The sequence below is a fragment of the Scyliorhinus torazame genome, chromosome 12 (genome assembly GCF_047496885.1).
Source record: "Scyliorhinus torazame isolate Kashiwa2021f chromosome 12, sScyTor2.1, whole genome shotgun sequence".
Lineage (NCBI taxonomy): Eukaryota > Metazoa > Chordata > Chondrichthyes > Carcharhiniformes > Scyliorhinidae > Scyliorhinus > Scyliorhinus torazame.
In genome coordinates, this window is record NC_092718.1 from 71,434,809 (window position 1) to 71,461,642 (window position 26,834).

Consider the following 26,834-nt stretch of genomic DNA (forward strand, 5'->3'; position numbering starts at 1 on the left):
GACCTGGTCTATCAGCTTCAGATGCGTCTCCTGAAGCATAACCACATCTGCCTTAAGTTTCTTTAGGTGTGCGAGTACCCGTGCCCTCTTAATCGGCCCGTTCAGCCCTCTCACGTTCCACGTGATCAACCGGGTTGGGGGGCTCTTTACCCCCCCCACCCTTGTCGACTAGCCATCTCCTTTTTCAATCCAGCTCCTCACCCGGTTCCCACGTAGCCGTATCTCCCCCAAGCGGCGCCCCCCCGCCCCGACCCCCCCCCCATACCAGCTCCCCCTTCTCCCCAGCAGCAACCCAGTTAAACCCCCCCCCCCCCGCTAGATCCAAAACTAGCGTAATTGCACCCCCCATGTTGTTCCCAGAAGTCAGCAAAGTCTGGCCGACCTCGGCTTCCCCCCGTGACCTCGGCTCACACTGTGCGAGGCCCCCTCCTTCCTGCTTCCCTATTCCCGCCGTGATTACCAGAGCGCGAGAACAAAGCCCGCGCTTTCCTTTTGGCCCCGCCCCCAATGGCCGGCGCCCCCAGCTCCTCATCCTCCCTCCCCCCCCTCCCCCACGACATGGGGAAGAGAGAAAAGTTACAGGGTCGCAGGATTAACAACTTGGGAAGTCATCTCTTCCCTCTTTTCCCCCCTTCATCCCACATATTCACCCCCCCACTTTGTCCCAAACGTTCTTTTTTTGGCCCGCTCACTCCAGTTTCTCCTCGACAATCAATGTCCACGCCTCATCTGCCGTTTCGAAGTAGTGGTGCTTCCCTTGATGTGTGACCCACAGTCTTGCCGGTTGCAGCATTCCAAATTTAACCTTCCTTTTGTGCAGCACCGCCTTGGCCCGATTAAAGCTCGCCCTCCTTCTCGCCACCTCCGCACTCCAATCTTGATATACGCGGATCACCGCGTTCTCCCACCTACTGCTCCGAGTTTTCTTTGCCCATCTGAGGACCATCTCTCTGTCCTTATATCGGAGAAATCTCACCACTATGGCTCGAGGAATTTCTCCAGCCCTCAGTCTTCGCGCCATAACTCGATAGGCTCCCTCCACCTCCAGCGGACCCGTCGGGGCCTCCGATCCCATTAACGAGTGCAGCATCGTGCTCATATATGCCCCGACGTCCGCCCCTTCTACACCTTCGGGAAGACCAAGAATCCTTAAATTCTTCCTCCTCGCATTATTCTCCAGCACCTCCAGCCTTTCCACACACCTTTTGTGTTGTGCCTCGTGCATCTCCGTTTTCACCACCAGGCCCTGTATGTCGTTCTCATTCTCAGCGGCCTTTGCCTTCACGACCCGAAGCTGCTGTTCCTGGGTCTTTTGCTCCTCCTTTAGCCCCTCAATCGCTTGTCATATCGGGGCCAACAGCTCCTTCTTCATCTCCTTTTTGAGTTCTTCCACGCAACGCCGCAGGAACTCTTGTTGGTCAGGGCCCCATATTAAACTGCCTCCTTCCGACGCCATCTTGCTTTGTGCCTGCCTTCCTGGCCGCTGCTCTAGAGGATCCACCGTAATCCGACCACTTTCCTCTCTTTTTTCCATCCGTGTCCAGGGGGGATTCCCTTCTGGATTACCGCACAGTGTTTTTTGCCGTTAAAATTGCCGTTGGGGCTCCTATCAAGAGCCCAAAAGTCCGTTCCACCGGGAGCTGCCGAAACGTGCGACTTAGCTGGTCATCGCCGCACCCGGAAGTCACCATAGCCACTTTTCCTCTCTCCCTCATGTGTTTATCCAGCTTCCCCCTGAAATACATCAACACTATTCACCTCAACCACAGCCCATGGAAGTGAGTCGCACATTCTCCCCACTCCCTGTGGGAGCAAGTCCCACATTCTCCCCACTCCCTGTAGAAGCGAGTCCCATATTCTCCCCACTCCTCGTGGGAGTGAGTCCCACATTCTCCCCACTCCTCGTGGGAGCGAGTCCCACATTCTCCCCACTCCTCGTGGGAGTGAGTCCCACATTCTCCCCACTCCTCGTGGGAGCAAGTCCCACATTCTCTCCACTCCTCGTGGGAGCAAGTCCCACATTCTCCCCACTCCTCGTGGGAGCGAGTCCCAATTTCTCCCCACTCCCCGTGGGAGCAAGTCCCACATTCTCCCCACTCCCTGTGGAAGCGAGTCCCACATTCTCCCCACTCCCTGTGGAAGCGAGTCCCACATTCTCCCCACTCCTCGTGGGAGCGAGTCCCACATTCTCCCCACTACCCGTGGGAGCGAGTCCCACATTCTCCCCACTCCTCGTGGGAGTGAGTCCCACATTCTCCCCACTCCTCGTGGGAGCAAGTCCCACATTCTCTCCACTCCTCGTGGGAGCGAGTCCCAATTTCTCCCCACTCCCCGTGGGAGCAAGTCTCACATTCTCCCCACTCCCCGTGGGAGCAAGTCCCACATTCTCCCCACTCCCTGTGGAAGCGAGTCCCACATTCTCCCCACTCCCTGTGGGAGTGAGTCCCACATTCTCTCCACTCCTCGTGGGAGTGAGTCCCACATTCTCCCCACTACCCGTGGGAGCGAGTCCCACATTCTTCCCACTCTCCGTGGGAGAAAATCCCACAGTCTCCCCACTCTCCGTGGGGGAAAATCCCACGTTCTCCCCACTCCCTGTAGAAGCGTGTCCCACATTCTCCCTACTCTACTTGGGAGCGAGTCCCACGTTCTCCCCACTCCCCGTGGGAGAGAGTCCCACATTCTCCCCACTCCCCGTCGGAGAGAGTCCCACATTCTCCCCACTCCCTGTGGAAGATTCCCACATTCTCCTCACTCCCCGTGGGAGAGAGTCCCACATTCTCCCCACTCCCCGTGGAAACGAGTCCCACATTCTCCCCACTCCCCGTGGGAGTGAGTCCCACATTCTCCCCACTCCCCGTGGAACCGAGTCCCACATTCTACCCACTCCCTGTGGGACCGAGTCCCACATTCTCCCCACTCCCCGAGGGAGCGAGTCCCACATTCTCACCGCACCCCGTGGGAACGAGTCCCACATTCTCCCCACTCCCCGTGGGAGCAAATCCCACATTCTTCCCACTCTCCTTGGGAGAAAATCCCACGTTCTCCCCACTTCCTGTGGGAGCGAGTTCTACATTCTCCCCGCTCCCCGTGGAAGTGAGTCCCACATTCTCCCCACTCCCTGTGGGAGCAAGTCCCATAGTCTCCCCGCTTCCTGCAGGAGTGAGTCCCACATGGCGCAGGACTACAGAGGCAGGTGCATAGGAAATGAGGCCCCCAGCCCTGGGGTCAGACATCCTCTTCCCTCCCACAGGCCGCCCCTGACCCTCACATGCCAAGGTCCCGCCGGCTAAGAGCAGCTGTGCATGGCACCGGCGGGACTCGGCGTTTTCACGACGGTCGCTCGGCCCATCCCGTGCAGAGAATCGTCGGGGGCCCCGTAAAGCGGCCCCTGACTGGCGCCGCACCAACCACGCCGATTCTCTGCGGAGACTCGCGTGCCGGCGTTGGGGCGGTGTGGGCGGATTCGTGCCGGTTGCGGGATTGCTCCAGCCCGGCACCGGGCTGGGAGAATCCCGCCCGGGATTCTCCACTAATGGGGCTTTTACCCCACGCCAGCATCAAAACACTGGCGAATCACTCTGGACCCGTACGCCCGTGGATCGGTGGCCCCCGATCGATAGGCCAGTTGCCTGTGAGCCCCCCCCCTTGTGAAGGATCCCCCCGCCCCCCACCAGGGCGGCCGCGGACTGACTCCACAGCCGCCACTGGCCGTTCCTGACAGGCAAAACGTGGTTATAACCATGCCGTCGGGAACTTGGCCAGTTTACGTTGGAGAATCGCCGCGGGGGTCCTCTGTCAATGGCCCCCGATCCACGCCGCATAGACGCAATTGGCGGTGATTCTCCAGGGACTGGAGAATTGCGGGAGGGGCGTCGGACCGGATTTCGAGTTTGACGCACATTCTCCGCCCCCGTGCCGATCGCGATTTTGGTGCGGAGGCTCGGAGAATGCAGTCCCTGATCTCACTCACCTGACACAATTGTAAACATCTCTGCATCAGCCCGGTCAAAACCCTTTCCAGGTTTTAAAGACTCGATCGAATCACCCCCTTCACCTTCTCTATTCCAGAGAGAAGACCCCCAGCCTTGTCACTCTTTCCTGATAGAATGCTGCTTGAACTGAGAAAGTGGAATTTGCTGTCACAGGATCGATTGGGCCAAAAGGCAGTTTTGATTTGCGTTAAAATTTGTTGTGATGATTTGTGGTACAGAAAAATATGACAGCAAGTGGAGGCCATTCGGCCCCTTGCCTCTGCTTCACAATTACCTACCTCAACACCAATTTGCCATACTATCCCCAAACACTTGATATCACTGGTCTCCCGATTTCTAGCGATCTCCGTCTTGAAGATAGAGCCATAGAGTTTTACAGAGCACAGAAAGAGGCCCTTCAGCCTATCGTGTCAGCCACCGAGCTCCTAATCCCATTTTCCCGCACTTAGTCCATGGACTTCTATGCAATAGTTTTTCAAGTGCACATCTAAATGCTTGTGAATGTTCCCACTCCAACCACCCCTTCAGGCAGTGTCCCAACACCCTCTGGCTGAAAAAGGGTTTCCTCAAATCCCCTCTGAATCTCTTGCCCCTCACCTTAAATCTATGTCCCTTCGTGATTGACCCCTCCACTAAGGGGAAAAGTTCCTTCCTATCCACCCTATCTGTGTCCCTCATAATTTTGTACACGTCGATCAGGTCTCCCCTCAGCACTCTTTGCTCCAAGGAAAACAACCCCAATCCAACCGGCCTCTTTTCATAGCTGAAACGCTCCAGCCCAGGCAACATCCTGGTGAATCTCCTCTGCACCCTCTCCAGTGCAATCACTACCTTTCAACAGTGTGGTGACCAGAACTGTGCACAGTACTCCAAATGGGGCCTAACCAGTGTCCTATACAGCTCCATCCATAACCTCCCTGCTCTTGTATTCTATGCTCAGCTTATAAAGACATGTATCCCATAGGCTTTCTACCCGTCCAGCTGCTTTCAGGGATCTGTGGACATGCACACCAAGGTCCTCTGATCCTCTGCACTTCCAGGTGCCCTACCGTTCATTGTGTATTCCTTTGCCTTTGTTAGTCCTCCCAAAATGCATCACCTCACACTTTCCAGGGTTAAGTTCCATTTGCTGCTGTTCTGCCCGTCTGACTAGCCCTGTCTAAAATCGCCCTGTATTCAAAAACGTTCCTCATTATTTACCGCACCACCCACTTCCGTGTCACCTGTGAACTGACTGATCGTTAACCCGCCCCCCCGAAGTTCCCCAGAGTCCAGATCAGTAATGTGCACATGCCCAATGACGGGGCGTCCACACCCCTCTTGCGATAAAGAATTCCCAAGATTTGCCACCCTCTGAGTGAGATATTTCTACTTATTTCGGTCCTGAATGACCTGAGACTGTAACCGCACCCCCCCCCCCCCCCACCCCCCCCCCACCACCAAAGTTGTATACATACCCCAGCCAGGGAGAATGTCCTTGGTCTCACTCACCAGCGGCAGAGTGAAGTTGGGTTCAGATCCAGCTCCTTGGTAAGGGAATAATGACTTTTCCTTTTCTCAATGAAGGTGAATGGCATCAGGGCCAATCTTCCCCTGACACTGCAAGAGGGGAAGATCGAGGTGTACCAGAGTGGGGCCTACGTCATTCTGGAGACCGACTTCCAGCTGAAAGTGACCTACGACTGGAACCATCACCTGGTGGTGAAGGTCAGCAGCAGTTACTTCGGCAGCGTGTGCGGCCTCTGCGGGAACTATGACGGGAACCCACACAACGACTTCCGGACGCCACAGGGCACCACGGTGTCTAAGGCCCTGGACTTCGGCAAGAGCTGGAAGGTGAATGACGGGGACATCTTCTGCTGGGACAACTGCAATGGAGTCTGCCCAACCTGTGACCCCGACAGCCGCCAGCGCTATGGAAACCCCTCGACCTGCGGCCTGATCAAGATGGCCGACGGCCCCTTCCGGGACTGCCATGCCAAGATTCATCCCCAGCACTACGTGGACAGCTGCATCTATGATGTCTGCCTCTCCAAGGGTCTCCAGAGCCTCCTGTGCCAGGCAATGAAGGCCTATGCGGAGGTGTGCCAGAGGGAAGGAGTCAAGATTTATGACTGGAGGACGCCTTCAAGATGCCGTGAGTATTTAACTGAAAGTAAAAGGTCCAACTTTCTGATGTCAACATCAGCACACCAACAAGTGGTTGGATTTAGAATCTGCTTCTATCAATTACAGGGAATCGTTGACTGATGCAACACACAAGGCCATTCATTTCATCGGCCAGTGTTGGCTTTCAAAGATCTGTCCAATTATTATCCACCTTCCCTCCCGCTCTTTCCCTCCACCCTTCCACTAACTCTTAAATCTGGGGCAATGGACACCAACTGAGAAACAGAGAGAGACACAGGGGGAGACACATGGAATGGGGGAGAGGGAGCGATAGACTGTGGGGAGCAAAAAAAGAAGAGAGAGACAGTGAGAGAGATTGGGGACGGGGAGAAAGATTGGAGATGGGGAGAGAGATTGGAGACGGGGAGAGGAGAGAGATGGGGGGACGAGGAGGGGGCAGGATGGGGAGAAGCGGGAGACGGCGGTGTGGGGTGGAAATTGTTGGTAGTCAGTGGGAGAAATTGAAGGGAAGAAGAAATTTTCGGAGCGGCCACGAAAATAGGGAGGAGAATAGAAGAGACAAAAAAAAAAGGCACAGGAAGAGGCCATACGGACCACTATGGCTGTGCTGGCAATCTTCAAGATCTTGGGCTGGATTCTCCAAGCCCCTGCCGGATCGGAGAATCGCCGCCCTGACGCCGGCTGCCGAATTCTCCAGCGCTGGGGTTTTGGCGGGGGCGGGAATCGCGCCGGTCGGCAGCTGCTGGCAGCGGCCCCCCCGGCGATTCTCCGGCCCACGATGGGCCGAGCGGCCGCCCGTTGTCGGCCGGTCCCGCCGGCGTAAATCAAACCAGGTCCATACCGGCGGGACCTGACTCTACGGGCGGCCTGCAGAGTCCACGGGTGGGCACCCCACAGTGGCCTGGCCCGCGATCGGGGCCCACCGATCCGCGGGCGGGTCTGTGCCGTGGGGGCACTCTTTCCCTCCTCGCCGGCTGCTGCCAACCTCCGCCATGGCCGGCGCGGAGAACCCCCCTGCGCATGCACCAACTCGCGCCAGCAGAGGCCCTTCGCCCCCAGTTGGCACGGCGCCAACCCCATCGGCACCAGCCTAGCCCCCCCAAGGTGCGGAGGATTCCGCACCTTCCGGGCGGCCTGACGCCGGAGTGGTTCACGCTACTCCTCGGCGCCGGTACGGCCCCCCCTCCCCCCCCCCCCCCCGGGTAGGGGAGAATCCCGCCCCTGATCTCCATTTCCTCTCTCCATAGCCGAGCAGATTCTCCCTGTTCGAATTCTAATCCAATCCACTTTTCAAATGTTAAAATCCCTCTTTGAATCTGCCCCCACCTCCACACTCTCAGGCAGCATATTCCCGATCCTAAACGCTCGCTGTGTGAAAAACATTCTCCTCGTGCCCCCTCGCTTCCATCACCAATCACCTTCAATCTGTGGCCCCTCCAGTTCTCGATCCCTCCACCGATGGGAACAGTCTCTCCCTCCATTCTGTCCTGGACCCCCTCGTGATTTTGAACTTCAACAAGGGAGGATCTAACCATCGCCTCTTGACATTCAATGTCATCACCACCACATATTCTTCCCACTATCAACATCCTGGGGGTTACCATTGACCAGAAACTGAACTGGACCAGCCACATTAATACTGTGGCTACCAGAGCAGGTCAGAGGCTGCAAATCCTGCGGCGAATAACTTCTTCCCATAACAATTGTTCATAATATAATTGATTATAATAATTGTTATTATTGTCACAAGTAGGTTTACATTAACGCTGCAATGAAGTTACTGTGAAAATCCCCGAGTCGCCACATTCCGGCGAAGCTAACAAGGACGTTTTTCGGGACTTGTGGGAGGAAACCGGAGCACCCGGAGGAAACCCACGCAGACACGGGGAGAACGTGCAGACTCCACACAGACAGTGACCCAACGGGGAATCGAACCTGGGTCCCCTGTGCTGTGAAGCAACTGTGCTACCGTGCCACCTAGGCACAGGTTAGGTGGGGTTACAGGGACGGGGCGGGGGAGTGGGCCTAGGCAGGGTTATCTTTCAGAGGGTTGGTGAAGATTCGATTGGGGGGGCGGGGGGGGGGGGGGGGGGGGTGGCGGTTGGGTGGATTCTCTCCCTGTGCTCATCCGAGCAGAGGAAATGGCGTTGGGGGATTTTGGTGCGGCACTTTCGGTTGTGGGATTATTTCACATGTGCCTTTGTCTGTCTTCCAGCTCTGTCCTGTCCAGAGAACAGCCACTATGAGGCTTGCGGCACAGCCTGTCCAGCGACCTGCACTAATCCGTTAGCCCCTGCTGACTGCCGGCGAGCCTGCGTGGAGTCCTGCGTCTGCAACAATGAGCATGTGCTGAGCGCAGGCAAGTGTATTGCGGTGGGGAGTTGCGGATGCTCCTATCAGGGCCTCTACTACAAGGCAGGGGAGACGTTCTGGGGCGACGCCAGGTGCCAGAGACGGTGTCGGTGTGACCCCAACAAGAGGAAAGTGGAATGCAAGTCCCAGAGGTGTAGGAACAAGGAGGAGTGCAAGGTGGTGAACGGGGTGATAGGTTGCCACCCAGTTGGGTACGGGACATGCACAGCCGCAGGAGACCCTCACTATCGAACCTTCGACGGGCGCAAGTACGACTTCCAGGGCACCTGTGTCTACAAATTCTCCTCTCTCTGCGCCAACAACACTGACCTGCAACCGTTCGATGTCCAAGTACAGAACGAGCACAGGGGAAGCAGAGTGGTCTCCTATACCAGGCTGGCGTGGATCGTGGTCTACGGGCAAACTATTGTCCTCACCCGGGATTACGTTGGCAAAGTTCTGGTAGGTAACAGCTAAATTAGACCACACTCGGAGCACTGTGCAAAGCTTAGGTCTCCATATCCCTTTGTTAGACCACACTTGGAGCAATGTGCACAGTTCCTGTCTCCATAACCCTTGGTTAGACCACACTGGGAGCACTCTGCACAGTTCCGAACTCCAAATCCCTTTGTTAGACCACATTTGGAGCAATGTGCACAATTCCAGTCTCCATAACCCTTGGTTAGACCACATTTGGAGCAATGTGCACAGTTCTGGTTTCCATATCCCTTGATTAGACCACAGTGGGAGCACTGTGCACAGTTCCATTCTCCATATCCCTTGGTTGGACCACACTTGGAGCAATGTGCACAGTTCTACAGTTCTGGTTTCCATATCCCTCAGTTAGACCACACTTGGAGCAATGTGCACAGTTCCGGTCCCTGTATCCCTTGTTTTGACCACACTTGGAGCATTGTGCACAGTTCCACTCTCCATATCCCTTGGATCCACCGCTTGGTTGGTTTACGGATTTAGTAAAACACATGTACAAATGACATATGTTGATCTTAAGTACTGATCGCTGTTGGAGGTTTTAGTAAGTAATTGTCCTGTTGTCCAATCCGACAGGTGAATGGAATCTTGGTCAATTTGCCCTATGCTCTCGAGGACGGGAAGATCATTATCTACAAGAGTTGCCGTGGAGCCACATTGGAAACGGACTTTGGGTTGCGGGTCACCTACGATTGGCGCAGCAGAATCTCGGTCACTTTACCCAGCACCTACACAGGGTCCGTGTGTGGGCTGTGTGGAAATTTTGACGGTAACAGAGATAACGACCTGACGACCAAGGATGGGAAGAGCACCAACAACCCGACGACATTCGGCAAGAGCTGGCAAGTGGACAGTACCCCCGGCTGTTCCCATGAGTGTCGGGGCAAATGTCCGCAGTGCGATATCGTGGCCAAGCGACGCTACGAGAGCTCCGAGTTCTGCGCCAAGATAAAGGATGACAAGGGACCCTTCCGAGGCTGCCAGAGCCGCGTGAATCCCAACGAGTACTTCAATGATTGCCTGTTTGACTCCTGTCTTTACGAGGGCCACAGGACGGTGGTGTGTGAGGCGGTGGCTGCATACGCAGCTGCCTGTCAGGATTCTGGAGTCACCATTTACCAATGGCGGAGCAAGTCCTTCTGTCGTAAGTAGCAACAAAAACAGCAATTGTATCTGCCCTGTGTCTGCAATGGAGCAAAATCAGTGACAGTAGCCCAAAATCAGACAGAGTCACATATAGAGATATCAGTAAGAGGAAAGAGAGAGAGAATGACAGACAGAGCGAGAGAGGGAGAGACAGAACAAGCAGACAGAGAGAAAGGGAACAGACAGAGAGATGGAGACAGATAGAGAGAGGAAACAGACAGAAAGAGAGGAAACAGAGAGACAGAGAGGGAGACAGGCAGAGAAAGAGGGAAATCGACAGAGAGAGAAAGCGGGAGACAGCCAGAGGGAGAGGGGGATAAAAGGAATGACAGAGAGAGGGATAGAGTGGGACAAAGAGAAAGCAAGGCACGGAGAGGATTAGGAAGGGAATCCCAGAGCTGAGGGCCCCAGGCAGCTGAAGGTAGGGCCGACAATGGCGGAACAATGGGAACCGGGGGATGCTCGAGAGGCCGGAATTGGAGTAGGGAGGGAAGGAATGGGAGAGTGAGTCATGGGGAAAGGGGAGAATTAGGCAGAGAGGCTGAAGGAGCGTGGCAGAGAGGAAGGAATCTGAGAGAACGAGAGAGAAACTGGTCAAGTGTTAGCAAGAGAGAGAAAGAGAAATTGGAGGGTGCAGGAAGCAGGGAAAGCGATGAGATGGAGAGAGTGCGCAGGGGTTGGGAGGAAAGGGAGAGAGAAGGTAGTGAGGAAAGGGAGGGAGAGGCAGTGGTCCAGTGATATTGTCCCTGGATGAGTAACCCAGAAACCTAGGATAATGCTCTGAAGACCCTGCCACAGATGGTGAAATTTGAATTAAATAAAAAAATCTGGAATTAAAAGTCTAATGATGACCACAAAACCATTGTTGATTGTCGTAAAAACCCATCTGGTTCACTATTGTCCTTTAGGGAAGGAAATCTGCCGTCCTTATATGTTCTGGCCTACATGTGACTCCAGACCCACAGCAATGTGGTTGACTCTGAAATGACCTAGCAAGCCACTCAGTTCGAGGGCAATTAGGGATGGGCAATAGATGCTGGTCCAGCCGGCGACACCCACATCTCATGAATTAATTTTTTAAAAGACACTTGGGAGGAGAGGGAGAGAGTGAAGTTAATGAGGAGGTTGAAAGTGATAGAGATGGGATGGTGGAAGAGAGTGAAAGAATTGGGAAGGGGAGGATGGAGAGAGACACCTGAGTTTCTATTTGAAAGAGGTGTTACCGAGCCAGGATTAACATGTAGGGTTAATGTGTTTGGGAGTTAACGTGTTTGGGGTTAACGTGTTTGGGGATTAACGTGTTTGGGGATTAACGTGTTTGGGGATTGACGTGTATGGGGGTTGACGTGTTTGGGCGTTGACGTGTTTGGGGGTTGACGTGTTGGGTGGGTTAACAAGTCATGTGTTAATGAGTCAGGCGTTAATGGGTCAGGGATAATCTGTCAGAGTCAAAATGCTGGGAGGTTAGCGGGTCAGAGCTACCTTGTTAAGAGGGTTAACAAGTCATAGTGAACATGCTGGGAGGTTAATGAATCAGGGTTAACCTGTTAAGAGGGTTAAAGAATCGGGGATTAATGTATCCGGGGTTAACGAGTCAGGATTAACAGGTCAGGGGTTAACGAGTGGAGGATTAACAAGTGGGGGTTTATGAGTTGGGGTTAACGACTCAGGTGTTAACGAGCCAGGATTAAGGAGTAGAGATTGACGTGTTTGGGGGTTTACTTGTTGGATGGGTTAACAAGTCATGTATTAATGAGTCAGGCATTAACGGATCAGGGATAATCTGTCATGGTTAGCATGCTGGAAGGTTAACGAGTCAGGGGGTAATGAGTCAAGTCTTAACGTATTGGGGAGGTTAACGAGTCAGTGTTAACATGTCAGAATGTTAACGAGTCAGGAATAACTTATTAAGAGGGTTAACGAGTCAGGGGTTAGGGAGTCAAGGGTTAATGAGTCAGGATTAATGCGTTGAGGGTTGTGAGTCGGGGTTAATGAGTCAGGGTGAATGTATTGGAGGTTAATGAGTCAGGGGTTAACGTGTTGGGGTTAACAAGTTAGGATTAATGAGTCAGGGTTAACGTTTTAAGAGGACTAACGATTCCGGGGTTAACAAGTCAGATGTTAATGTATTAGTGGGTTAACAAGTCAGGGTTAACATGGTGGGATGTTAATGAGTCAGGGGTTAATGAGTCAGGATTAACGCATTGGGGCTTGAGAGTCGGGGTTAATGAGTATTGGGAGTTAACGAGTCAGGGTTAACGTGTCAATGGTTAACGAGTCAGGGGTTAACAAGTTACTGAATGCACTGAAGTCTCTGTCTCTGTGTTTTATAGCCATGTTATGCCCAGCAAACAGCCATTATGAAGTGTGCGGCATTGGATGCCCAGTCACGTGTGCCACTCTGTCTGAACCAGAAGGCTGCAATGCCTCGTGTGCTGAAGGGTGTCAGTGTGATGAAGGCTTCGTGCTGAGTGGGGAGCAGTGCGTACCTCTGGCCCAGTGCGGCTGTCTCTACCAGGGAGCTTATTACACATCAGGCCAGACATTCTACCCCAACGGCAAGTGTGGCCAGCGCTGCTCGTGTGAGGATGGCGGGGTCGTGAGGTGCCGGGAGGTCAAGTGCGGTGCCCACGAAGAGTGCAAGGTGGTGAACGGGGAGAGGGGCTGCCATGCGGTGGGTGTGGGTACCTGCACTGCCTCAGGGGACCCCCACTATCGCACCTTCGATGGGCGCAAGTACGACTTCCAGGGAACTTGCACCTACACCTTGGTCACTGTGTGCGAGAAGGAGGAGAACCTGCCCAAATTCACCGTCAATGTGGAGAATGAGAGTTTCAGGGGTGGAAAGGTGGCAGTTACCAGGCTGGTGGAGGTGAAGGTTCATGGCTACAGCCTAATCCTGGAACAGAAAGTACACTGGAAGGTCAAGGTAAGAGTGCTCCACCACTGGCAACTTCAAACCCTCCATCAGGAGGAGGCCCATTCAGCCCCCCGAGCCTGTTACACATAAACAGGAGGAGGCCCATTCAGCCCCTCGAGCCTGCTACACAGGAACAGGAGGAGGCCCATTCAGCCCCCCGAGCCTGCTACACATGAACAGGAGGAGGCCCATTCAGTCCCCTCGAGCCTGCTACACAGGAATAGGAGGAGGCCCACTCAACCCCTTGAGCCTGCTGAACAGGAACAGGAGGAACCCCATTCACCCCCTGGGATAGTGCCTGGTCAATTCCAGCTCCACCTGACTCGGAGACACAACACAAGCAAATTAACCAATAATCCTTTGCAAGTACCCAAAGTCGTTGCCCCTTGGCTTCCCAATAATTACAGTCACAAGGATTGAAAACAATTACTGTTTATTTATAACAAGAACTATAATGAAATATGAAGTAAATACAACTGGTTAAAGACAAGCTAATACCTACTGACCACTTTAACTTGTCCCCACCCTCTACCTACACACACAAGACAGACAAACACAGAGGGGTGGAAAAGGCTAAAAACAATAAGTGGAGGGAAGGAAGAGTCTTTGTTGCAGATTATGGTTTTAACACACTTTTCTTCACAGCAAGCTGGCAGATTAAAGTCTTTGGTTTGCAGACTGTAATGATCTTTTTTATAGATCCATTCATTCAGGATCTCTATAGTTTAAAAATGTATTACTCACATCTTTTCCGGGAGAGGCACCTTGTTTATCATAAAACTGCTTTTGGTTCATGGTTTGTCTTTAGGCCTCTGTAGTTCTGGGAAAACAGCACCCAGAGGCTTTCTGGAGAGAGAGAGAGACAGCCCTCACAGTAGCCCTGTGGAGAGAGTTAGCTGGATCTTTCTGGAGAGAGTTAGCTGGATCTTTCTGGGGAGAGTGAGCTGGATCTTTCTGGGGAGAGTTAGCTGGATCTTTCGGGAGAGAGTTAGCTGGATCTTTCTGGAGAGAGTTAGCTGGATCTTTCTGGGGAGAGTTAGCTGGATCTTTCTGGAGAGAGTTATCTGGATCTTTCTGGAGAGAGTTAGCTGGATCTTTCTGGAGAGAGTTAGCTGGATCTTTCTGGAGGAAGTTAGCTGGATCTTTCTGGGGAGAGTGAGCTGGATCATTCTGGAGAGAGTTATCTGGATCTTTCTGGAGAGAGTTAGCTGGATCTTTCTGGAGAGAGTTAGCTGGATCTTTCTGGAGAGAGTTAGCTGGATCTTTCTGGAGAGAGTTAGCTGGATCTTTCTGGGGAGAGTTAGCTGGATCTTTCTGGAGAGAGTTAGCTGGATCTTTCTGGAGAGAGTTAGCTGGATCTTTCTGGAGAGAGTTAGCTGGATCTTTCTGGAGAGAGTTAGCTGGATCTTTCTGGGGAGAGTTAGCTGGATCTTTCTGGGGAGAGTTAGCTGGATCTTTCTGGAGAGAGTTAGCTGGATCTTTCTGGGGAGAGTTAGCTGGATCTTTCTGGGGAGAGTTAGCTGGATCGTTCTGGAGAGAGTTAGCTGGATCTTTCTGGGGAGAGTTAGCTGGATCTTTCTGGGGAGAGTTAGCTGGATCTCTCTGGGGAGAGTTAGCTGGATCTTTCTGGAGAGAGTTAGCTGGATCTTTCTGGGGAGAGTTAGCTGGATCTTTCTGGGGAGAGTTAGCTGGATCTTTATGGGGACAGTTAGCTGGATCTTTCTCTAGAGGGTTAGCTGGATCTTTCTGGGGAGAGTTAGCTGGATCTTTCTGGGGAGAGTTAGCTGGATCTTTCTGGGGAGAGTTAGCTGGATCTCTCTGGGGAGAGTTAGCTGGATCTTTCTGGAGAGAGTTAGCTGGATCTTTCTGGGGAGAGTTAGCTGGATCTTTCTGGGGAGAGTTAGCTGGATCTTTATGGGGACAGTTAGCTGGATCTTTCTGGGGAGAGTTAGCTGGATCTTTCTCTAGAGGGTTAGCTGGATCTATCTGGGGAGAGTTAGCTGGATCTTTCTGGGGAGAGTTAGCTGGATCTTTCTGGGGAGAGTTAGCTGGATCTTTCTCGGGAGAGTTAGCTGGATCTTTCTGGGGACAGTTAGCTGTATCTTTCTGGGGAGAGTTAGCTGGATCTTTCTGGGGAGAGTTAGCTGGATCTTTCTCTAGAGGGTTAGCTGGATCTTTCTGGGGAGAGTTAGCTGGATCTTTCTGGGGAGAGTTAGCTGGATCTTTCTGGAGAGAGTTAGCTGGATCTTTCTCTAGAGAGTTAGCTGGATCTTTCTGGGGAGGGTTAGCTGGATCTCTCTGGAGAGAGTTAACTGGATCTTTCTGGAGAGAGTTAGCTGGATCTTTCTGGGGAGAGTTAGCTGGATCTCTCTGGGGAGAGTTAGCTGGATCTTTCTGGAGAGAGTTAGCTGGATCTCTCTGGGGAGAGTTAGCTGGATCTCTCTGGGGAGAGTTAGCTGGATCTCTCTGGGGAGAGTTAGCTGGATCTTTCTGGTGAGAGTTAGCTGGATCTCTCTGGGGAGAGTTAGCTGGATCTTTCTGGGGAGAGTTAGCTGGATTTTTCTGGAGAGAGTTAGCTGGATCTTTCTGGGGAGAGTTAGCTGGATCTTTCTGGAGAGAGTTAGCTGGATCTTTCTGGGGAGAGTTAGCTGGATCTTTCTCTAGAGAGTTAGCTGGATCTCTCTGGAGAGAGTTAGCTGGATCTTTCTGGAGAGAGTTAGCTGGATCTTTCTGGTGAGAGTTAGCTGGACCTCTCTGGGGAGAGTTAGCTGGATCTTTCTGGGGAGAGTTAGCTGGATCTTTCTGGGGAGAGTTAGCTGGATCTCTCTGGGGAGAGTTAGCTGGATCTTTCTGGAGAGAGTTAGCTGGATCTTTCTGGGGAGAGTTAGCTGGATCTTTCTGGGGAGAGTTAGCTGGATCTCTCTGGGGAGAGTTAGCTGGATCTTTCTGGAGAGAGTTAGCTGGATCTTTCTCTAGAGAGTTAGCTGGATCTCCCTGGGGAGAGTTAGCTGGATCTCTCTGGGGAGAGTTAGCTGGATCTCTCTGGGGAGAGTTAGCTGGATCTTTCAGGAGAGAGTTAGCTGGATCTTTCTCCAGAGAGTTAGCTGGATCTCTCTGGGGAGAGTTAGCTGGATCTCTCTGGAGAGAGTTAGCTGGATCTTTCTGGAGAGAGTTAGCTGGATCTTTCTGGGGAGAGTTAGCTGGATCTTTCTGGGGACAGTTAGCTGGATCTTTCTGGGGAGAGTTAGCTGGATCTTTCTGGGGAGAGTTAGCTGGATCTTTCTGGGGAGAGTTAGCTGGATCTTTCTGGGGACAGTTAGCTGGATCTTTCTGGGGAGAGTTAGCTGGATCTTTCTGGGGAGAGTTAGCTGGATCTTTCTGGAGAGAGTTAGCTGGATCTTTCTGGGGAGAGTTAGCTGGATATTTCTGGGGAGAGTTAGCTGGATCGTTCTGGAGAGAGTTAGCTGGATCTTTCTGGGGAGAGTTAGCTGGATCTTTCTGGGGAGAGTTAGCTGGATCTCTCTGGGGAGAGTTAGCTGGATCTTTCTGGAGAGAGTTAGCTGGATCTTTCTGGGGAGAGTTAGCTGGATCTTTCTGGGGAGAGTTAGCTGGATCTTTATGGGGACAGTTAGCTGGATCTTTCTCTAGAGGGTTAGCTGGATCTTTCTGGGGAGAGTTAGCTGGATCTTTCTGGGGAGAGTTAGCAGGATCTTTCTGGGGAGAGTTAGCTGGATCTCTCTGGGGAGAGTTAGCTGGATCTTTCTGGAGAGAGTTAGCTGGATCTTTCTGGGGAGAGTTAGCTGGATCTTTCTGGGGAGAGTTAGCTGGATCTTTATGGGGACAGTTAGCTGGATCTTTCTGGGGAGAGTTAGCTGGATCTTTCTCTAGAGGGTTAGCTGGATCTATCTGGGGAGAGTTAGCTGGATCTTTCTGGGGAGAGTTAGCTGGATCTTTCTGGGGAGAGTTAGCTGGATCTTTCTCTAGAGGGTTAGCTGGATCTCTCTGGGGAGAGTTAGCTGGATATTTCTGGGGAGAGTTAGCTGGATCTTTCTGGAGAGAGTTAGCTGGATCTTTCTGGGGAGAGTTAGCTGGATCTTTCTGGGGAGAGTTAGCTGGATCTTTCTCGGGAGAGTTAGCTGGATCTTTCTGGGGACAGTTAGCTGTATCTTTCTGGGGAGAGTTAGCTGGATCTTTCTGGGGAGAGTTAGCTGGATCTTTCTCTAGAGGGTTAGCTGGATCTTTCTGGGGAGAGTTAGCTGGATCTTTCTGGGGAGAGTTAGCTGGATCTTTCTGGAGAGAGTTAGCTGGATCTTTCTCTAGAGAGTTAGCTGGATCTTTCTGGGGAGGGTTAGCTGGATCTCTCTGGAGAGAGTTAACTGGATCTTTCTGGAGAGAGTTAGCTGGATCTTTCTGGGGAGAGTTAGCTGGATCTCTCTGGGGAGAGTTAGCTGGATCTTTCTGGAGAGAGTTAGCTGGATCTCTCTGGGGAGAGTTAGCTGGATCTCTCTGGGGAGAGTTAGCTGGATCTCTCTGGGGAGAGTTAGCTGGATCTTTCTGGTGAGAGTTAGCTGGATCTCTCTGGGGAGAGTTAGCTGGATCTTTCTGGGGAGAGTTAGCTGGATCTTTCTGGAGAGAGTTAGCTGGATCTCTCTGGGGAGAGTTAGCTGGATCTTTCTGGAGAGAGTTAGCTGGATCTTTCTGGGGAGAGTTAGCTGGATCTTTCTCTAGAGAGTTAGCTGGATCTCTCTGGAGAGAGTTAGCTGGATCTTTCTGGAGAGAGTTAGCTGGATCTTTCTGGTGAGAGTTAGCTGGACCTCTCTGGGGAGAGTTAGCTGGATCTTTCTGGGGAGAGTTAGCTGGATCTTTCTGGGGAGAGTTAGCTGGATCTCTCTGGGGAGAGTTAGCTGGATCTTTCTGGAGAGAGTTAGCTGGATCTTTCTGGGGAGAGTTAGCTGGATCTTTCTGGGGAGAGTTAGCTGGATCTCTCTGGGGAGAGTTAGCTGGATCTTTCTGGAGAGAGTTAGCTGGATCTTTCTCTAGAGAGTTAGCTGGATCTCCCTGGGGAGAGTTAGCTGGATCTCTCTGGGGAGAGTTAGCTGGATCTCTCTGGGGAGAGTTAGCTGGATCTTTCAGGAGAGAGTTAGCTGGATCTTTCTCCAGAGAGTTAGCTGGATCTCTCTGGGGAGAGTTAGCTGGATCTCTCTGGAGAGAGTTAGCTTGATCTTTCTGGAGAGAGTTAGCTGGATCTTTCTGGGGAGAGTTAGCTGGATCTTTCTGGGGACAGTTAGCTGGATCTTTCTGGGGAGAGTTAGCTGGATCTTTCTGGGGAGAGTTAGCTGGATCTTTCTGGGGAGAGTTAGCTGGATCTTTCTGGGGACAGTTAGCTGGATCTTTCTGGGGAGAGTTAGCTGGATCTTTCTGGGGAGAGTTAGCTGGATCTTTCTCTAGAGGGTTAGCTGGATCTCTCTGGGGAGAGTTAGCTGGATCTTTCTGGGGAGAGTTAGCTGGATCTTTCTGGAGAGAGTTAGCTGGATCTTTCTGGGGAGAGTTAGCTGGATCTTTCTGGGGAGAGTTAGCTGGATCTTTCTCGGGAGAGTTAGCTGGATCTTTCTGGGGACAGTTAGCTGGATCTTTCTCTAGAGGGTTAGCTGGATCTTTCTGGGGAGAGTTAGCTGGATCTTTCTGGGGAGAGTTAGCTGGATCTTTCTGGAGAGAGTTAGCTGGATCTTTCTCTGGAGAGTTAGCTGGATCTTTCTGGGGAGGGTTAGCTGGATCTCTCTGGAGAGAGTTAACTGGATCTTTCTGGAGAGAGTTAGCTGGATCTTTCTGGGGAGAGTTAGCTGGATCTCTCTGGGGAGAGTTAGCTGGATCTTTCTGGAGAGAGTTAGCTGGATCTTTCTCTAGAGAGTTAGCTGGATCTTTCTGGGGAGAGTTAGCTGGATCTTTCTGGAGAGAGTTAGCTGGATCTCTCTGGGGAGAGTTAGCTGGATCTTTCTGGAGAGAGTTAGCTGGATCTTTCTGGGGAGAGTTAGCTGGATCTTTCTCTAGAGAGTTAGCTGGATCTCTCTGGAGAGAGTTAGCTGGATCTTTCTGGAGAGAGTTAGCTGGATCTTTCTCTAGAGAGTTAGCTGGATCTCTCTGGAGAGAGTTAGCTGGATCTTTCTGGAGAGAGTTAGCTGGATCTTTCTGGGGAGAGTTAGCTGGATCTCTCTGGGGAGAGTTAGCTGGATCTTTCTGGAGAGAGTTAGCTGGATCTTTCTCTAGAGAGTTAGCTGGATCTCCCTGGGGAGAGTTAGCTGGATCTCTCTGGGGAGAGTTAGCTGGATCTCTCTGGAGAGAGTTAGCTGGATCTTTCTGGAGAGAGTTAGCTGGATCTTTCTGGGGAGAGTTAGCTGGATCTTTCTGGGGAGAGTTAGCTGGATCTTTCTGGGGACAGTTAGCTGGATCTTTCTGGGGAGAGTTAGCTGGATCTTTCTGGGGAGAGTTAGCTGGATCTCTCTGGGGAGAGTTAGCTGGATCTTTCTGGAGAGAGTTAGCTGGATCTTTCTCTAGAGAGTTAGTTGGATCTTTCTGGGGAGAGTTAGTTGGATCTCTCTGGGGAGAGTTAGCTGGATCTTTCTGGGGAGAGTTAGCTGGATCTTTCTGGGGACAGTTAGCTGGATCTTTCTGGGGAGAGTTAGCTGGATCTTTCTCTAGAGGGTTAGCTGGATCTTTCTGGGGAGAGTTAGCTGGATCTTTCTCTAGAGAGTTAGCTGGATCTGTCTGGAGCGAGTTAGCTGGATCTTTCTGGAGAGAGTTAGCTGGATCTTTCTGGGGAGAGTTAGCTGGATCTCTCTGGGGAGAGTTTGCTGGATCTTTCTGGAGAGAGTTAGCTGGATCTTTCTGGAGAGAGTTAGCTGGATCTTTCTCTAGAGAGTTAGCTGGATCTCCCTGGGGAGAGTTAGCTGGGTCTCTCTGGGGAGAGTTAGCTGGATCTCTCTGGGGAGAGTTAGCTGGATCTTTCAGGAGAGAGTTAGCTGGATCTTTCTCTAGAGAGTTAGCTGGATCTCTCTGGGGAGAGTTAGCTGGAACTCTCTGGAGAGAGTTAGCTGGATCTTTCTGGAGAGAGTTAGCTGGATCTTTCTGGGGAGAGTTAGCTGGATCTTTCTGGGGAGAGTTAGCTGGATCTTTCTGGGGACAGTTAGCTGGATCTTTCTGGGGAGAGTTAGCTGGATCTTTCTGGGGAGAGTTAGCTGGATCTTTCTGGGGAGAGTTAGCTGGATCTTTCTGGGGACAGTTAGCTGGATCTTTCTGGGGAGAGTTAGCTGGATCTTTCTGGGGAGAGTTAGCTGGATCTTTCTCTAGAGAGTTAGCTGGATCTTTCTGGGGAGAGTTAGCTGGATCTTTCTGGGGAGAGTTAGCTGGATCTTTCTGGGGACAGTTAGCCGAATCTCTCTGGGGAGAGTTAGCTGGATCTTTCTCTAGAGGGTTAGCTGGATCTTTCTGGGGAGAGTTAGCTGGATCTTTCTCTAGAGGGTTAGCTGGATCTTTCAGTAGAGAGTTAGCTGGATCTTTCTGGGGACAGTTAGCTGGATCTTTCTGGGGAGAGTTAGCTGGATCTTTCTCTAGAGAGTTAGCTGGATCTTTCTGGGGAGAGTTAGCTGGATCTTTCTGGGGAGAGTTAGCTGGATCTTTCTGGGGACAGTTAGCCGAATCTCTCTGGGGAGAGTTAGCTGGATCTTTCTCTAGAGGGTTAGCTGGATCTTTCTGGGGAGAGTTAGCTGGATCTTTCTCTAGAGGGTTAGCTGGATCTTTCTGGAGAGAGTTAGCTGGATCTCTCTGGAGAGAGTTAGCTGGATCTTTCTGGGAGAGTTAGCTGAATCTTTCTCTAGAGGGTTAGCTGGATCTTTCTGGGGAGAGTTAGCTGGATCTTTCTGGGGAGAGTTAGCTGGATCTTTCTGGGGAGAGTTAGCTGGATCTTTCTGGAGAGAGTTAGCTGGATCTTTCTCTAGAGAATTAGCTGAATCTCTCTGGGGAGAGTTAGCTGGATCTCTCTGGGGAGAGTTAGCTGGACCTTTCTGGGGAGAGTTAGCTGGATCTTTCTGGAGAGAGTTAGCTGGATCTTTCTGGGGAGAGTTAGCTGGATCTTTCTGGAGAGAGTTAGCTGGATCTTTCTGGAGAGAGTTAGCTGGATCTTTCTGGAGAGAGTTAGCTGGATCTTTCTGGAGAGAGTTAGCTGGATCTTTCTGGGGAGAGTTAGCTGGATCTTTCTGGGGAGAGTTAGCTGGATCTTTCTGGAGAGAGTTAGCTGGATCTTTCTGGGGAGAGTTAGCTGGATCTTTCTGGGGAGAGTTAGCTGGATCGTTCTGGAGAGAGTTAGCTGGATCTTTCTGGGGAGAGTTAGCTGGATCTTTCTGGGGAGAGTTAGCTGGATCTCTCTGGGGAGAGTTAGCTGGATCTTTCTGGAGAGAGTTAGCTGGATCTTTCTGGGGAGAGTTAGCTGGATCTTTCTGGGGAGAGTTAGCTGGATCTTTATGGGGACAGTTAGCTGGATCTTTCTCTAGAGGGTTAGCTGGATCTTTCTGGGGAGAGTTAGCTGGATCTTTCTGGGGAGAGTTAGCTGGATCTTTCTGGGGAGAGTTAGCTGGATCTCTCTGGGGAGAGTTAGCTGGATCTTTCTGGAGAGAGTTAGCTGGATCTTTCTGGGGAGAGTTAGCTGGATCTTTCTGGGGAGAGTTAGCTGGATCTTTATGGGGACAGTTAGCTGGATCTTTCTGGGGAGAGTTAGCTGGATCTTTCTCTAGAGGGTTAGCTGGATCTATCTGGGGAGAGTTAGCTGGATCTTTCTGGGGAGAGTTAGCTGGATCTTTCTGGGGAGAGTTAGCTGGATCTTTCTCTAGAGGGTTAGCTGGATCTCTCTGGGGAGAGTTAGCTGGATCTTTCTGGGGAGAGTTAGCTGGATCTTTCTGGAGAGAGTTAGCTGGATCTTTCTGGGGAGAGTTAGCTGGATCTTTCTGGGGAGAGTTAGCTGGATCTTTCTCGGGAGAGTTAGCTGGATCTTTCTGGGGACAGTTAGCTGTATCTTTCTGGGGAGAGTTAGCTGGATCTTTCTGGGGAGAGTTAGCTGGATCTTTCTCTAGAGGGTTAGCTGGATCTTTCTGGGGAGAGTTAGCTGGATCTTTCTGGGGAGAGTTAGCTGGATCTTTCTGGAGAGAGTTAGCTGGATCTTTCTCTAGAGAGTTAGCTGGATCTTTCTGGGGAGGGTTAGCTGGATCTCTCTGGAGAGAGTTAACTGGATCTTTCTGGAGAGAGTTAGCTGGATCTTTCTGGGGAGAGTTAGCTGGATCTCTCTGGGGAGAGTTAGCTGGATCTTTCTGGAGAGAGTTAGCTGGATCTCTCTGGGGAGAGTTAGCTGGATCTCTCTGGGGAGAGTTAGCTGGATCTTTCTGGAGAGAGTTAGCTGGATCTTTCTGGGGAGAGTTAGCTGGATCTTTCTCTAGAGAGTTAGCTGGATCTCTCTGGAGAGAGTTAGCTGGATCTTTCTGGAGAGAGTTAGCTGGATCTTTCTGGTGAGAGTTAGCTGGACCTCTCTGGGGAGAGTTAGCTGGATCTTTCTGGGGAGAGTTAGCTGGATCTTTCTGGGGAGAGTTAGCTGGATCTCTCTGGGGAGAGTTAGCTGGATCTTTCTGGAGAGAGTTAGCTGGATCTTTCTGGGGAGAGTTAGCTGGATCTTTCTGGGGAGAGTTAGCTGGATCTCTCTGGGGAGAGTTAGCTGGATCTTTCTGGAGAGAGTTAGCTGGATCTTTCTCTAGAGAGTTAGCTGGATCTCCCTGGGGAGAGTTAGCTGGATCTCTCTGGGGAGAGTTAGCTGGATCTCTCTGGGGAGAGTTAGCTGGATCTTTCTCTAGAGAGTTAGCTGGATCTCTCTGGAGAGAGTTAGCTGGATCTTTCTGGAGAGAGTTAGCTGGATCTTTCTGGTGAGAGTTAGCTGGACCTCTCTGGGGAGAGTTAGCTGGATCTTTCTGGGGAGAGTTAGCTGGATCTTTCTGGGGAGAGTTAGCTGGATCTCTCTGGGGAGAGTTAGCTGGATCTTTCTGGAGAGAGTTAGCTGGATCTTTCTGGGGAGAGTTAGCTGGATCTTTCTGGGGAGAGTTAGCTGGATCTCTCTGGGGAGAGTTAGCTGGATCTTTCTGGAGAGAGTTAGCTGGATCTTTCTCTAGAGAGTTAGCTGGATCTCCCTGGGGAGAGTTAGCTGGATCTCTCTGGGGAGAGTTAGCTGGATCTCTCTGGGGAGAGTTAGCTGGATCTTTCAGGAGAGAGTTAGCTGGATCTTTCTCCAGAGAGTTAGCTGGATCTCTCTGGGGAGAGTTAGCTGGATCTCTCTGGAGAGAGTTAGCTGGATCTTTCTGGAGAGAGTTAGCTGGATCTTTCTGGGGAGAGTTAGCTGGATCTTTCTGGGGACAGTTAGCTGGATCTTTCTGGGGAGAGTTAGCTGGATCTTTCTGGGGAGAGTTAGCTGGATCTTTCTGGGGAGAGTTAGCTGGATCTTTCTGGGGACAGTTAGCTGGATCTTTCTCTAGAGGGTTAGCTGGATCTCTCTGGGGAGAGTTAGCTGGATCTTTCTGGGGAGAGTTAGCTGGATCTTTCTGGAGAGAGTTAGCTGGATCTTTCTGGGGAGAGTTAGCTGGATCTTTCTGGGGAGAGTTAGCTGGATCTTTCTGGGGAGAGTTAGCTGGATCTTTCTGGAGAGAGTTAGCTGGATCTTTCTGGGGAGAGTTAGCTGGATCTTTCTGGGGAGAGTTAGCTGGATCGTTCTGGAGAGAGTTAGCTGGATCTTTCTGGGGAGAGTTAGCTGGATCTTTCTGGGGAGAGTTAGCTGGATCTCTCTGGGGAGAGTTAGCTGGATCTTTCTGGAGAGAGTTAGCTGGATCTTTCTGGGGAGAGTTAGTTGGATCTTTCTGGGGAGAGTTAGCTGGATCTTTATGGGGACAGTTAGCTGGATCTTTCTCTAGAGGGTTAGCTGGATCTTTCTGGGGAGAGTTAGCTGGATCTTTCTGGGGAGAGTTAGCTGGATCTTTCTGGGGAGAGTTAGCTGGATCTCTCTGGGGAGAGTTAGCTGGATCTTTCTGGAGAGAGTTAGCTGGATCTTTCTGGGGAGAGTTAGCTGGATCTTTCTGGGGAGAGTTAGCTGGATCTTTATGGGGACAGTTAGCTGGATCTTTCTGGGGAGAGTTAGCTGGATCTTTCTCTAGAGGGTTAGCTGGATCTCTCTGGGGAGAGTTAGCTGGATCTTTCTGGGGAGAGTTAGCTGGATCTTTCTGGGGAGAGTTAGCTGGATCTTTCTCTAGAGGGTTAGCTGGATCTCTCTGGGGAGAGTTAGCTGGATCTTTCTGGGGAGAGTTAGCTGGATCTTTCTGGAGAGAGTTAGCTGGATCTTTCTGGGGAGAGTTAGCTGGATCTTTCTGGGGAGAGTTAGCTGGATCTTTCTCGGGAGAGTTAGCTGGATCTTTCTGGGGACAGTTAGCTGTATCTTTCTGGGGAGAGTTAGCTGGATCTTTCTGGGGAGAGTTAGCTGGATCTTTCTCTAGAGGGTTAGCTGGATCTTTCTGGGGAGAGTTAGCTGGATCTTTCTGGGGAGAGTTAGCTGGATCTTTCTGGAGAGAGTTAGCTGGATCTTTCTCTAGAGAGTTAGCTGGATCTTTCTGGGGAGGGTTAGCTGGATCTCTCTGGAGAGAGTTAACTGGATCTTTCTGGAGAGAGTTAGCTGGATCTTTCTGGGGAGAGTTAGCTGGATCTCTCTGGGGAGAGTTAGCTGGATCTTTCTGGAGAGAGTTAGCTGGATCTCTCTGGGGAGAGTTAGCTGGATCTCTCTGGGGAGAGTTAGCTGGATCTTTCTGGAGAGAGTTAGCTGGATCTTTCTGGGGAGAGTTAGCTGGATCTTTCTCTAGAGAGTTAGCTGGATCTCTCTGGAGAGAGTTAGCTGGATCTTTCTGGAGAGAGTTAGCTGGATCTTTCTGGTGAGAGTTAGCTGGACCTCTCTGGGGAGAGTTAGCTGGATCTTTCTGGGGAGAGTTAGCTGGATCTTTCTGGGGAGAGTTAGCTGGATCTCTCTGGGGAGAGTTAGCTGGATCTTTCTGGAGAGAGTTAGCTGGATCTTTCTGGGGAGAGTTAGCTGGATCTTTCTGGGGAGAGTTAGCTGGATCTCTCTGGGGAGAGTTAGCTGGATCTTTCTGGAGAGAGTTAGCTGGATCTTTCTCTAGAGAGTTAGCTGGATCTCCCTGGGGAGAGTTAGCTGGATCTCTCTGGGGAGAGTTAGCTGGATCTCTCTGGGGAGAGTTAGCTGGATCTTTCAGGAGAGAGTTAGCTGGATCTTTCTCCAGAGAGTTAGCTGGATCTCTCTGGGGAGAGTTAGCTGGATCTCTCTGGAGAGAGTTAGCTGGATCTTTCTGGAGAGAGTTAGCTGGATCTTTCTGGGGAGAGTTAGCTGGATCTTTCTGGGGACAGTTAGCTGGATCTTTCTGGGGAGAGTTAGCTGGATCTTTCTGGGGAGAGTTAGCTGGATCTTTCTGGGGAGAGTTAGCTGGATCTTTCTGGGGACAGTTAGCTGGATCTTTCTCTAGAGGGTTAGCTGGATCTCTCTGGGGAGAGTTAGCTGGATCTTTCTGGGGAGAGTTAGCTGGATCTTTCTGGAGAGAGTTAGCTGGATCTTTCTGGGGAGAGTTAGCTGGATCTTTCTGGGGAGAGTTAGCTGGATCTTTCTGGGGAGAGTTAGCTGGATCTTTCTGGAGAGAGTTAGCTGGATCTTTCTGGGGAGAGTTAGCTGGATCTTTCTGGGGAGAGTTAGCTGGATCTTTCTCGGGAGAGTTAGCTGGATCTTTCTGGGGACAGTTAGCTGTATCTTTCTGGGGAGAGTTAGCTGGATCTTTCTGGGGAGAGTTAGCTGGATCTTTCTCTAGAGGGTTAGCTGGATCTTTCTGGGGAGAGTTAGCTGGATCTTTCTGGGGAGAGTTAGCTGGATCTTTCTGGAGAGAGTTAGCTGGATCTTTCTCTAGAGAGTTAGCTGGATCTTTCTGGGGAGGGTTAGCTGGATCTCTCTGGAGAGAGTTAACTGGATCTTTCTGGAGAGAGTTAGCTGGATCTTTCTGGGGAGAGTTAGCTGGATCTCTCTGGGGAGAGTTAGCTGGATCTTTCTGGAGAGAGTTAGCTGGATCTCTCTGGGGAGAGTTAGCTGGATCTCTCTAGGGAGAGTTAGCTGGATCTCTCTGGGGAGAGTTAGCTGGATCTTTCTGGTGAGAGTTAGATGGATCTCTCTGGGGAGAGTTAGCTGGATCTTTCTGGGGAGAGTTAGCTGGATCTTTCTGGAGAGAGTTAGCTGGATCTCTCTGGGGAGAGTTAGCTGGATCTTTCTGGAGAGAGTTAGCTGGATCTTTCTGGGGAGAGTTAGCTGGATCTTTCTCTAGAGAGTTAGCTGGATCTCTCTGGAGAGAGTTAGCTGGATCTTTCTGGAGAGAGTTAGCTGGATCTTTCTGGTGAGAGTTAGCTGGACCTCTCTGGGGAGAGTTAGCTGGATCTTTCTGGGGAGAGTTAGCTGGATCTTTCTGGGGAGAGTTAGCTGGATCTCTCTGGGGAGAGTTAGCTGGATCTTTCTGGAGAGAGTTAGCTGGATCTTTCTGGGGAGAGTTAGCTGGATCTTTCTGGGGAGAGTTAGCTGGATCTCTCTGGGGAGAGTTAGCTGGATCTTTCTGGAGAGAGTTAGCTGGATCTTTCTCTAGAGAGTTAGCTGGATCTCCCTGGGGAGAGTTAGCTGGGTCTCTCTGGGG

At 51.6% G+C, this 26,834-nt stretch overlaps 1 protein-coding gene across 1 annotated transcript in view; it reads left to right on the forward strand.

The window, feature by feature from the left end:
* The window catches only part of fcgbp (Fc gamma binding protein), a 317,136-nt gene that overhangs the window by 196,201 nt on the left and 94,101 nt on the right, over positions 1-26,834 (forward strand). The window contains exons 5-8 of the mRNA XM_072468845.1: positions 5,562-6,132; positions 8,341-8,939; positions 9,546-10,113; positions 12,449-13,044. Of these exons, the coding sequence (XP_072324946.1) occupies positions 5,562-6,132; positions 8,341-8,939; positions 9,546-10,113; positions 12,449-13,044 (2,334 nt within the window). The remainder of the gene's footprint in view (positions 1-5,561; positions 6,133-8,340; positions 8,940-9,545; positions 10,114-12,448; positions 13,045-26,834) is intronic.